The sequence below is a fragment of the Vombatus ursinus genome, unplaced genomic scaffold (genome assembly GCF_900497805.2).
Source record: "Vombatus ursinus unplaced genomic scaffold, bare-nosed wombat genome assembly UNPS02014798.1, whole genome shotgun sequence".
NCBI lineage: Eukaryota > Metazoa > Chordata > Mammalia > Diprotodontia > Vombatidae > Vombatus > Vombatus ursinus.
In genome coordinates, this window is record NW_020954576.1 from 61,881,529 (window position 1) to 61,893,969 (window position 12,441).

General features: G+C 38.5%; 1 protein-coding gene across 1 annotated transcript in view; it reads right to left on the minus strand.

The window, feature by feature from the left end:
- LOC114049455 (pecanex-like protein 2) overlaps nt 1-12,441 on the minus strand; it is a 369,169-nt gene that overhangs the window by 39,685 nt on the left and 317,043 nt on the right. Inside the window, exons 26-27 of the mRNA XM_027870706.1 lie at nt 9,903-10,156; nt 746-979 (exon numbers count right to left, since the gene is read on the minus strand). Of these exons, the coding sequence (XP_027726507.1) occupies nt 746-979; nt 9,903-10,156 (488 nt within the window). The remainder of the gene's footprint in view (nt 1-745; nt 980-9,902; nt 10,157-12,441) is intronic.

A 12,441-nucleotide genomic window follows, 5' to 3' on the forward strand; every position in this document is an offset into this window, starting at 1 on the left:
GGACATTCTTGTTTCAGCCCTGATCTTATTGGAAATGCTTCTAGCTTATCCCCATTACATATAATGCTTGCTTAAAGTTTTATAACCAATGATTTTTTAAAAATCATTTTTTCGCCTAATCTGTGATTTTGTTGGGATAGGTAATTCTCAAAGAGGAAATTTCCTTTATTAATGCAGGATGGCACTTACTCTGAAACTTATAGTCTTAGAAAGTCACCTGTAGCAATGAGAAATGAAATGACTGGTTCAGGGTCACACAACCATTTTAGGTCAGAGGGCAGACTCAAAGCTAAATTTTCCTGACTCTAAGGCTAGCTGTCTATCCACTATCCTATGTTGTTGTTCAGTCATTTAAGTAATGTCCAACTTTTTGTGAGCCCATTTTGGTGTTTTTCTTGCCAAGGATGCTGGAATGATTTGCCATTTCCTTCTCCAGATCATTTTATAGATGAGGAAACTGAGGCAAACAGGGTTAAATAACTTACCTAGAGTCACACAGCTAGTATGCATCTGTGACTGGATTTGAACTCAGATCTTCCAGACTCTAGGCCTGGCACTCTGGTGCCACCTAGTGCCCCTTATCCACTATGCTATACCACCCCTTAAAATTACTCATGTTAATCTCTTCTACTTGAATAAAATCAGCTATATAGAGAAAATGCACTCAGTAAGCATCTTGCAATTGTGTTCTCTGCCCATAGTGCTGTGAAGCCTGACCCTGCTACACATACACATCCCCACGTACCTCCCGTCTTTTGTGTGCACAATACTGAATCCATTCCAGATACACATTACAGTAGCTTGCTCTGGTTATCCCTTGAAGACATGGAACATAATCGTCATCGATGTTAATGCTGAACATTGCAAGATCACGTTCGATGTAGTGCCACTTGGCAAAAGGCTGCAGAGACTTGAGGATTGATTCATTTTTGATCCAGGACAGGAGTTTGGGGGAGCTCACTGTAAAGTATATTATGCTCTGTGGAGGAAAAGCAAGATCTGAGAGTCTTTCATCCATTATAAAAGTCAAAAAAGCTATCCCTGAGAAAGTAAATCAGACTCCAGAGAATAAGAAAATTTTCATATGTCCTCTTAGCCCTGTTCCCTGTTAGATGTATCTCATAAAGCCACTTGTACATTTCTAAAGTGTCCTGTTTCAGTGGCTGTTGGGATAAGGAAGAAAATCATCAGAAAACAATAGTTAATAGGGCTTAAGTGACTAGAATTGTAAAAATGGATAGAAACAAGTACCCCACTGCTTAATCCTATAGCTATTTCTGCCTTTTTAAATGAAGAAAGAGGCATACAGGGCATATGTCATATACAGTAGTATAATCAGAACCATAAAAAGCTTTCATGAATGTTGGGCCATAATGATCTAGCCTAAGTATGCTTTTCTTGGGAACCCACTGGGGAGGTGAAAGTGCTTTCTCTCAAGGACTGGGGGTACCAGCTTATTCACTGATAACGCTATTAAGCAACTTATGGAATCCATTATATACATCTTTAAGATGTGCGAAACACAAAAATATTTCACTTAATCCTCACAGCAACCATATGAGGTAGACACTATTCCCTTATTTCTATGCATTCTCCTTGAGAGGATTGGCTGTTTTTTAAAATTTTTATTTGTATTACTAGCCTTAGCATAATGCTAGACACAAAGTAAGTGCTTAATAAATGTTCTGTGATTCCACCTCTGTTTTTATTATTGTCTTTCATGGTCTCTGTCTCTCTCATCCCCATTTTATAGATAAGGAAACTGAGAACTAGAGAGGTTAGTTAAGTGACTTTCCTAGGGTTAGAACTATCTGAAGTAGAATTCAAAGTCCAGCTCTCTATCCATTATGCCACCCAAGATGCCTCTGAAATATAACATACTGCACTAGAAAAAACAAATTAAAAACAAAACGAAACAAAAATCTATTCTTAACAATAAACAAACAAACGAAAAGAAAAAAATAAAACACTTTTCTTAGGAAAAGTATTTATGGATATCAAGATTTCTGTGATGGCCTACAAAAAGCTGTTGTTTTTCCTCTCCATAATCTGATGTGCTAATTTGTTAATACTGTGGCTTTTTATTATCATGCGGAAAAAAATACTCACCCTCTAATTTTACCATTCTGTTCAAAATCATTGTTTTCTACAAAGCCTTCTTGTAGTTTGTAAATGGCACCATTTTTCAAAAAGGATATCTATTTGCCCCCAAAAGGAAAAATGCTTCCATTGGAAATTCAGGTTGGACACATCCATGTGTTCACTAACATGTTGAAGGAGACAAGTGAAGGATTTGCTCTCTATGGGTCTCCATGTTCCCATCAGAACAGAAAAACCTAAGTGGTGCCTAGTGTTACTTAAGGCTTGATCCTGGTGCCTGAAGCATGGCTGTGCATCTCATCTAGACATCATCTGCTGTGCATGGGTGTGCGATCATTGTTCCTGATTTAGCCAAGAAGGATTCATGTACATGACGGGATCAAATTTTTAATTGGCACCTTTCCCTGACCATTAAAACTACAGGCCCTCCAAACAACAAAATGAAAGCAGCACATAGAAGCTGCCTTGGATAAAGAAAGGCTCAGGCCCCCAAGATGTGTGGAAACAAGTAGGTAATTCATCTTACAAATAATAGTCATTAGTTCCTCACACCCACTGTGATGGTCCCCACCCCAGCAGCCCACTGTTCCTTCCTCCCCACTAGGGAAACCAAGAAGAATGGCTACCTTTTCTTGGTTTTGTTCCAGTCTGTTGTGTCCTTCCATGCTGTCCTCTGGCTAAATGAATATAAAATGGTGGACTCAGCCTTTCCCAGATGCTAATGTACTGATGGATTTGAGAAAGCTCCACCCAGTAATGAGGGAAATATTCTAATCCTTCAGAGCTGAAAAAATACTATTATCCTCTTACTTAATGGTAACAGAGACTCCTCTGTTAAATGTTCCTGACAGCCTCAGACTCCAAAATGAGCCCAGGAACATGAAGTCCACAGGGTAGCAGTAAATGGCTCCGTGGATAGGGCGCTGGGCCTACTGTAAAGAAGACTTGAGTTCATATTTGGTCTCAGATATTTACTAAGTCACTTAACTTCTGTTTGCCTCAGTTTCCTTAAATGTAAAATGGGGATAATGATAGCACCTACCTTCTAGGATTGTTGTAAGGATCAAATGAGATAATATTTGAAAAGTTCTTTTCAAAAAAAAGTGACATATAAAAGTTAGCTATCTATCTAGTAGTAGTAGTAGTACTGATAGTTTTAATAATAGTAGTAGTAAAGACCAGAAACCCTGAAAGTTTTTCCCTCCTAGATTGATTTTTTTTTTTTGAGTAGGTAAAAGAGGTCATTCTTTGCCTCATTCTTATCTAGCCTTAATCACTGAATGAGCACCACTTCAGACAAACTGAGACCTGGGAAAGAACTTAGCTTAAAAAGGCCAAGATCTCCCACTGCATCCTGGGCCATCTCCAGTCATTCAGATCTATATCTTGCCACTGGACTCAGATGACTCCAGAGGAGAGGGTGAGGCTGGTGACTTTGTACAGCCATCCCTCACTTAAATCCAAACCACTTGCAAGTCATGACATCACCTTCCCAATGTCATGGTCCTCTTAGAGAATGAAGGACAAACAACAACATTAGTAATAGCTGTAGTAGTAATAGTAGTGGTGGTGGTGGTGGTGAAAGTGGTGGTAGTAGTAGTGGTGATAGTGGTGGAAGTGGTAGTAGTAGTAGTAGTAGTAGTAGTAGTAGTAGTAGTAATACTAGTAGTAGCAGTTGTAGTAGTAATGGTGGTGGGTACTCTAAAAAAACTGGACTTCTGATTTCATCCCTGAAGGGAGCTATAGGGGAGAAACTTCCTTTATCAATTCAGTGTACAGTCTTAGCGTAGCCTAGGGCACTAAGAAATCAACACAGTTAGTAGGAGTCATAAGATGAATTTGAACCTATGTCTTCCTGACTCCGAGTCCAACTGTCTATATACTCACCACACTGCCTCACGCTGTTACTAAACACATCCTGATGAAGTCAATTGTCCCACTTTAAGATTATTATTTCATTTGATCCTCACAACAACCCAAAAAAGTAGATGCTATTATTATACAGATGAGGAAATTGAGGCAAGTTAAGTGACTTGCCCAGGGTCACACAGCTAGTAAATGTCTGCGACTGGATTTGAACTCAGGTCTTCATGATTCCAGGCCCAGTGCTCTATCCATTGCACCACCAAGCTGCTTAAAAAAAGAAAAAGACAAAAAGCAATCTTATCTCTCTCAGAGTTTAGGTACAGTAAAGTTTTGCCTCCAAATGTCCACATCAAGCTCACCACATAAGAAAAACAGAAAAACAAGGAAACATGGCTTATTAATTCATCATTATAGTTACTTTCAGTGGATACCTGGAGTTACTTGAAAATGGCTATCACTCAGAGAGGTTTGCAAGGATTTGGAACTCTGAGAGCTAAAAGTTCTTGTCATTTGCTCTGTGACCCTGGAAAAAGTAACCTATCTCTCTTTGCCTTAGCTTTCCTAGATAGATAAAGAAGATTATAATATCAACATCTGTCATAGGTTTGTAGGACAAGACGACCAGAAACAGATTGTAAGCCACATAACACATTTTTCATCCTGATTTCTTAGGACTGATGATATCATGGATGATAGCAGCATGTAAAATTCTTCAGGATGCATCAGAATGAAAGACATAAAAGGACTAAATAAAACTGATAAATAAACATGCAGTATCAGTGAGCAAGATTTAAACAAACAAACAAACAAAAAAAAAAGATGGTGTATATCCTGAAGCCCTTTGTAGATAGCAGTCCTTCTCAAGTCACTTAAAAATATCTGGCCACTGATGTCACAGATCTGCCTGAATTGTCATTTAAAGAGCAGATCAGTATTTTAATATAGAGTAATTCTAGGGAGATGGATAAAGACATACAGACAGACAGTACAACATGTTCACAGGTGTGATATATTTTTCATTCCTCAACCTGCAAAACAACAGATAAACACATTTTCTCTTTGAAGAGACTGCAAAACAGGGCACTCAGAGATAGCTGATTTCTTGAATACTAAGAGGTATTTAAACAGGAATAAACTGAGGAGAGATAGAGGAGGCACAGGGGAAAATCTCAAGTCGTCAGGAAGGAAATGATTTCAAATATATGCAGAGAGGCTGGGGGAACTGACCCACTTTATTAGGAGAGAACAAAAAAAAGTCCGTTCGTGTAAAGGAATTATTGGGGGCTTTTTTCTTCCTTCTCAGCTTTCCTGTCAAAAAAAAAAAAAGAAAGAAACTAAACTCTTAAAACTTGATGCAGTTCAGAGAAACCAAAGCAATTTCATTCACTCAGCAACCAAGGACAGAAGACATCATTAATTTTTTTTCTTCCTGAAAAGAATTGGTTCCTCCATTTTAAGTAGCTATTTAATTATTCTGAGATTCTGCATTGCTAGCTTAAAAGTGAAGTGCATCCTAGCATTACCTGCCCCCCTCACTCCTGCCACCCCCAACCCCCCCCCAAAAAAAGATATTGCTAAACCCCATTTTAGCAATTGCCTACTGAAAGTGGTAGCTTTGAATTATAGAATGTAAGGTCTGGAAAGAAGGTGAAGGATCACAAGGCCTAGACCATGGTAGATATTTAGTAAATGTTTGTTGGTTAACTGATTAATCATTTACTCCAACTTTCTCATTTGACAAATGAAGAAATTGAGGGTCAGAGTTTATATGTGACTTGCTCAAGGTCGCATAGCTAGACAATGACATAGCTGCAGGAACCAAGGGTACCACACTTCCCACTGTAATTAAGTGATAAACTAGCATTTAATATAAGTGATTTCTATAGGGATAGAAAGAATCTTTTTCTCTTTTAGATTAACTTGTTCTAAATTGAGAAATATTTTGAGGGGTACTATTGCATCTCATTTGCATACACATGCATACATTTTTACACATATTGATACATGTACACATATGCAAAGAATTATGATGGCATAATAGAAATATCTTTATTCTGTAACATCAAATATGATAAATATTTTAAATTTAAATTAAATTAAATTTTTATTATCTCTCTCTGTCTCTGTCTCTGTCTCTGTCTCTCTCTCTTTCTCTCTCTCTCTCTCTGGGAAGCAGGCTCCTAAGTTTCTTCCACATGAGAAATTTGCATTGGTCAAGGCAATCCTCATTCCACATACACATACACACACTCATGCATACATGTATACACAGAGAATTATGATGGCAGATAATGGAAATGCCTTTAATATATAACATTAAAAATACATACATATTTACGTACACATACACACACGTACACACACACACACACACACACACACACACACACACACACTAAGCAGCTTGGTAGCACAGTGGATAAGACAGAGCATTGGGCCTGGAGTCAGGAAGACCTGAGTTCACATCCAGCGTCAGACACTTAGTAGCTGTGTGACCCTAAGCAAGTCACTGAAATCCATTTGCCTCAGTTTCCTCATCAGAAAAATGAGCTAGGGAGGCAACTAGATGATGCAGTGGATAGACCACTGGCCCTGAAGTTAGGAGGACCTGAGTTCAAATCTGGCCTCAGACCAAACACTTGACACTTACTAGCTGTGTGACCCAGGGCAAGTCACTTAGCCCCAGTTGCCTAAAAAAAAGAAAAGAAAAGAAAAGAAAAGAAAGAAAGAAAGAAAGAAAGAAAGAAAGAAAGAAAGAAAGAAAGAAAGAAAGAAAGAAAGAAAGAAAGAAAAAGAAAAATGAGCTGGAGAAGGAAATGGCAAATCACTCCATGAAAACCCCAAATGGGGTCATGAAGTCATATATGACTGAATGGTTGAATGATATATCTAAAACTATATACATATATGTGTGTGTGTGTGTATTTAAAATCAAAATCATTATTCTTTAGAAACAGGTTCTCTAGCCTCTTCCATATGAGGAATTTGCATCAGCCAACCTATGGTCCATTCTACACACACACACACACACACACACACACACACACACCCTTATATCTCCCTTCAGGGATAAAATCACAAGTCTAGTTTTAAAAAGCATCTATTTCTACAGTTGCTGCTGCTGCTTTTACAACTACAATTAGCTAGCTAGCTAGCAATTATATAGCACGTTAAATTACAAAGTGTTTTACAAATACTATCTCATTTTATCTACATTTCCATTTCTCCTTCCCTCCTTCCTTCTCTCTCCCTTTTTATTCCTCTCTTTTTCCTTTCCTTTCCTTTCCTCTCCTCTCCTCTCCTCTCCTCTCCTTTCCTTTCCTTTCCTACCTCCCTCCCTTCCTTCCTTCCTTTTTCCTTCCTTCCTTCCTTCCTTTTTCCTTCCTCATACATTTAGTCTGTGTGAGTCTTAGTAACTAGCTTAATTTTTGCCTATACTGCCTCCTGTACTCCTTTTTATACCTTTAAAAAGGGTTCATTGGGCTCTTCTTTTTTTTTCTTTTTGGATTTACCATTGCTATCTCCCAATCTCTCCCCACCCCCCAATGAAAATATAACAATTAAGCATCATCAAGCAAATAAATCCATACAGCAGCCATATCTAAAAATGTATGTTGCTGCATCTTCTTTCAGAAGGTAACATGCATTGTCACAGGTTGTTGAGAGATGTAGTTCATTAGCTAGCAGTAACTGAATTCAGACGTTTCAAATCAAGATATTTATCCTTTTTTGATCAATGCTATATTTGGCACCCTGCCCTTTTGCATTCATTTTTTTCTGTGTGACCCTGGGCAAGTCACTTAACCTTTTTGACTCAGTTTCTCCATCTGTAAAATGCAAATACTAGCACCTACCTCCCAAGGTTGTTGTGAAGATCAAATGAGGTAATAATTGTAAAGTACTTTGCAAACCTTAAATACTTTATAAGCACCAGCTATTATTATTGTTTATGATGTCAAGGGCAGGGGCTTTATTAAGTCACCCCAAACTATACCCAACCCCAGTGAAGTCAAACTTGAATAGAAGCAGGGGCACTAAATTACATATAAGAATCTCTGTTGGCTACATATTGACTTAACACACATGTTTATATATTTCTTTTTATATTAAGCTATTTATTTCATTAAATATTTCCCAAGTACATTTTACCCTCAGAAGTATCATGGGCCCACATGTTTGACACCCCTGTCTTATCCCATAGTCACTTTCTATGACCTTAACTTCTTCTTCAGGAAACATTTTTTTCCAAGATAACCATAATCATGTCCCCTTTCCCCTATTCTACTTTTATACATTTTGACACTTTGCCTCCAAGGGAAAGATTCCAAAACAGCATATATTTTCTATACCTTTCTTAAATTTGTACCTTATGGCTTTTAGTGCCCCAGGCAACTTTCTAAGGCTATAATTTATAGATGAGTTGCTGATCTGTATGGAGGCAGAAGTTGGAAATTCTTTACACTCGGAATTTCCTACACTGACAGAGTCATAGTTTTAGACCAAAACAAAACACAACAAAAAAACAATCAATCCTATGGCTCAAAATATCAGCTTGAGATTCACCAGAACTGGTTCAATCTTGAAGGTTTCCCAATGACAACTCAATAATAATTTGTGCCCCCACTTAAGGTTTGCTCTGGGAACATCCGAATCCATCTCATATTGTTGCTGATAAGGTGTCTTGGCTTCCAGAAAATGCAAAGGGATCCATACCCATGCCCATAAATGGTCAGTAAAACTCCCCCTTTGCAGTGGATGTCCGCCTTTCCAAATAAACTATACAATTCTTCATGCTTAGAGTAATGCCTTGGCTCCTGTACTGAACAAGAGATTACACAGGTTGCTAGAAAGTCAAGTAACACCCCTACCTGCTGGTAGATCTCCACTTCCTCAAGGGGCACATGCTATCTTTGCTATAGAAGGTGGAACTATCCTGAATGTAAACCCCCAGAAGGTAAAAGAACTTTGGGGCTGCTAGGGAGTTGAGTTCCCACAATTTCAGCATGCCAACCTTCCCCCAAAGACCTGCACAATCCATGTGACCTGTAAAATTGTCCCAGATGAGGCCCCAACAAAGGACAAATTGCACGTTTGCTCCTCCAAATCCAGGGCTGGGCTTTGCTCTGTGTCTTGCTGTCTCTTGGTTGAAACCTTCCCTAGTCACTGCTTCATCTGTGTACTGATTTAATTACCATACCATTGGTGCTCTGGTCCTCTTCTGAGTTTCTGCATTATTAGGCCTCCCTCCAGGTCCATCTGTGTGTGTATGTATGAATTGAGTCATGAATTTGAGTCAGGACCAGAACAAAGGGCCTCATCAGTAGACCAAGGAGGACTCGGGGAAAAGGATATTTCATACCCTGTCTAGGGGATTCTTACCTTGCTCAGAAAGTAAACAAGTAAAGATGGGCTTACCCACATCAGATTGACTACTGTTTTAGACAGACGTATGTAAAGGGGCACTGAGAAGAAATGTCCTCCTAGCTGGAACAAGAATGAAGGCAGCACAAACTGCCTATTATTTTTGTTTGTTTAATGAACAGTATTTGGAAATGGGGAGTTTCTCTGGTGAAATCTATTAATGAACTTACTGTATTCAAAGATTTTGGATTCCTCTAAGGTCTTTGCAAATGCATTTTCAATCCAAGGGGGGCAATCACCGCATTATATAAATGCTCATGTTACATATAATAGCATAGATATTGAGGTGTTGGTAATATTTCAAGGTCTTATCTACTTTCATCATTATTATCACTGGCAACTACTGATGATATTTTTTGGACACCAAAGGAAAGGTCCAAATGAGAAATGGCTGATCCACCCATAGCAGAACTGGGAATAGAATCCAGCTCTCTGGATTTCCGGTCCAGTGCTCTAAACCCTAAACTCAATCAAAAAACCCTTCTCAATTGTCCACTTGTGAAAAGAATCGATACCTTGATGTAATATCTAATGAGGATCCTTCGCAGATCAAAGACCTGTAGCATGGTGGCTGCATTATTGTCAATGATGTTGTATCCTTCCAGGATGTACTGAGTTCGAGTGATTTCCCAAGTCAGCCAACGTAGGTTGAAAGCTGCATTGCAGGACAACAGATGGGGCAGGTGACCTGGTTTACAGCAGCAGCAGCTACGATCATCCTCATCACCTTCCATGATTGCTTCCACCTCTCTCTGCTGGCAGTATGTCCCTGAGGGATTTCCAAAAGCAAATTAGGATGAAGGTTATCAAAGGAATTAATATAGAATTGACTGTAAGTTTCTATATGTAAAAATAATGATAAGCAATGTGGTGTAGTGGAAACCTGTTGGACCTGATATAGTGGTCTTGGGTTTAAAATCCTTCTCTCACATTTAATAGCTTTGACCATAGGCAAGTCACTTAGTCTGTTTAATTTTCAGTTTCCTCATCTGTAAAATGGAGATAATGTTTGTACTACCTATCTCACTAGGCTGATATGGAGGATAATGCTTTGTAAGCCTGAACACACTATGTAAATGAGTCATTATTAAGAGGAGAGAAAACTGGATTGATAGAAAGGAGACATGGGTTCTTTTGTTGACTTTTCAAACAACTCCTTTGATGAAACGGAATAAGTCACTTTTCTCTGTTTAAGTGGGAGGATATTACTAGCTCACAGGGATATTGTGGGGAATTAGTATTTTAAAGCCAAGGTATGTACAGTCTATGAGGGAAAAGAAAATAAGCAAGCTAAGGAACTTTTCCAGAAATTTAAGAAGGGTCTGTGAGGAGCAGAGTGGTACATAGGGAGTCGTAAGAGGTCCCATGAGAAAGTGAGGAAGGGAGATGTCTAATATACAGAGAGGCTAGTTTTGGGTGGTCCAGAATTTAACCTCATACCCTCTCAAGAGAAGCAATGTGTCTGAAGTCAAATTTGAACTCAGGTCTTCCTGACTCCAGGGCCGGTGCTCTATCCACTGCGCCACCTAGTTGCCCCAAGGTTTTTCTTTCAAGATAGAGTAGATCTATATATGTTTGAAGCAACTAAGTGGTACAGTACATGGAGTGTTGGACTTTGAGTATGGAAGACATGAGTTCAAATTCTCCCTTTGGTACTTACTGTATGACCCTAGGAAATTCATTTAACTTGCCTGCCTTCATTTCCTCATTTGCAAAATGGGAAAAATAACAGTACCTACCTTGCAGGGTTGTTGTGGGGATAAAATGAAATAATATATGTAAAGAATTTGCAAACCTTAAAGTGCTCTATAAATAATTGCTGAATAAGGTCCCTAAAGTGGTTAGAGGAGACGGTATCTGGAGCACAGTTGGAGTAAAAGAGGAAGAATATGAAAAGATGATAGATTCATAGAGCACAGATTGATAGCTAGAAAGGACCCTAAAGCACAATGATTCTAGTTGCCTCATTTTACAGATAAAGAAACTGAGAAGCAAAGAAGTGAAGTGACTTTCCCAGGGTCAGACTGCCAGTAAATGTCTGCTGTGGGACTAGAACCTGATTCTTTCTAATTTCAAGTCTATTGCCCTATCCATCACACCACCCTGCCTCAACACTGATGATGACTTTCCTACAAAGTAGAAGGGAAAGTTTTGCAATGACATGTGTAGTGGAATGTTTGTGGAATTGAATGCAATTGAATTATGGAATTATTGAGATACTCTACTGTGGTGAAAATGACCCTTGATATACAAAAGAACAAAAGGAGCTTCATTCCAATCCCAGCTCTGCTGCTTTAATTCAGAAAGTCTGAGAGAGTTAACATGAGTATACAAGAGCACACTTGAGAGAAAGGAGCTGTGTTCTTAAGTCACTTAGTGTAGTATGGATCTACAGGAAGGCACTCGACGAATTCAAAGCATGATTTTGGGTTTAAAATGAATGACATGGATTGGACACTATCCATTTCTGAGACATCCTATATAGAATAGGGAATGACATATTGCATATTTCCCTAATATTTTAAAGAGAATAAGTGGACTGGAAAAGAGATGAAACCCATCAGAAGAATAAAGCAAAGATGCCCATCTAGCTTACTGTGGTAGGGATCAGCAACAAACCTTGCTAGGAAACATGCAGCAGAATTAAGGTGTTGCCCTACACTATATATGCAGGCAATTAGGGGAAGGTAATTTATGAGTTGAGTTCCCATGGCATACATACATAAAAGATATTTAGACACTAGGGCAAAAAAAGATCACAAGTCTATAATGCTGACAATGCAAAACCTAGGACATAAATGAAAGAAAACTACTGATAATAAATAAAAGGATCTAGAGATGGATGGGACCCTGAGACATGTACACACACACACACACACACACACACACACACACATACACATACACACATGTGTAATATATTTTATATATGTGCATTTATGTATATATAGACATGTATATGTGTTTATATATGTATATATGTGCATATAAATATGTGTTATATATTTCTATCTATCTATCTATCTATCTATCTATCTATCTATCTATCTATCT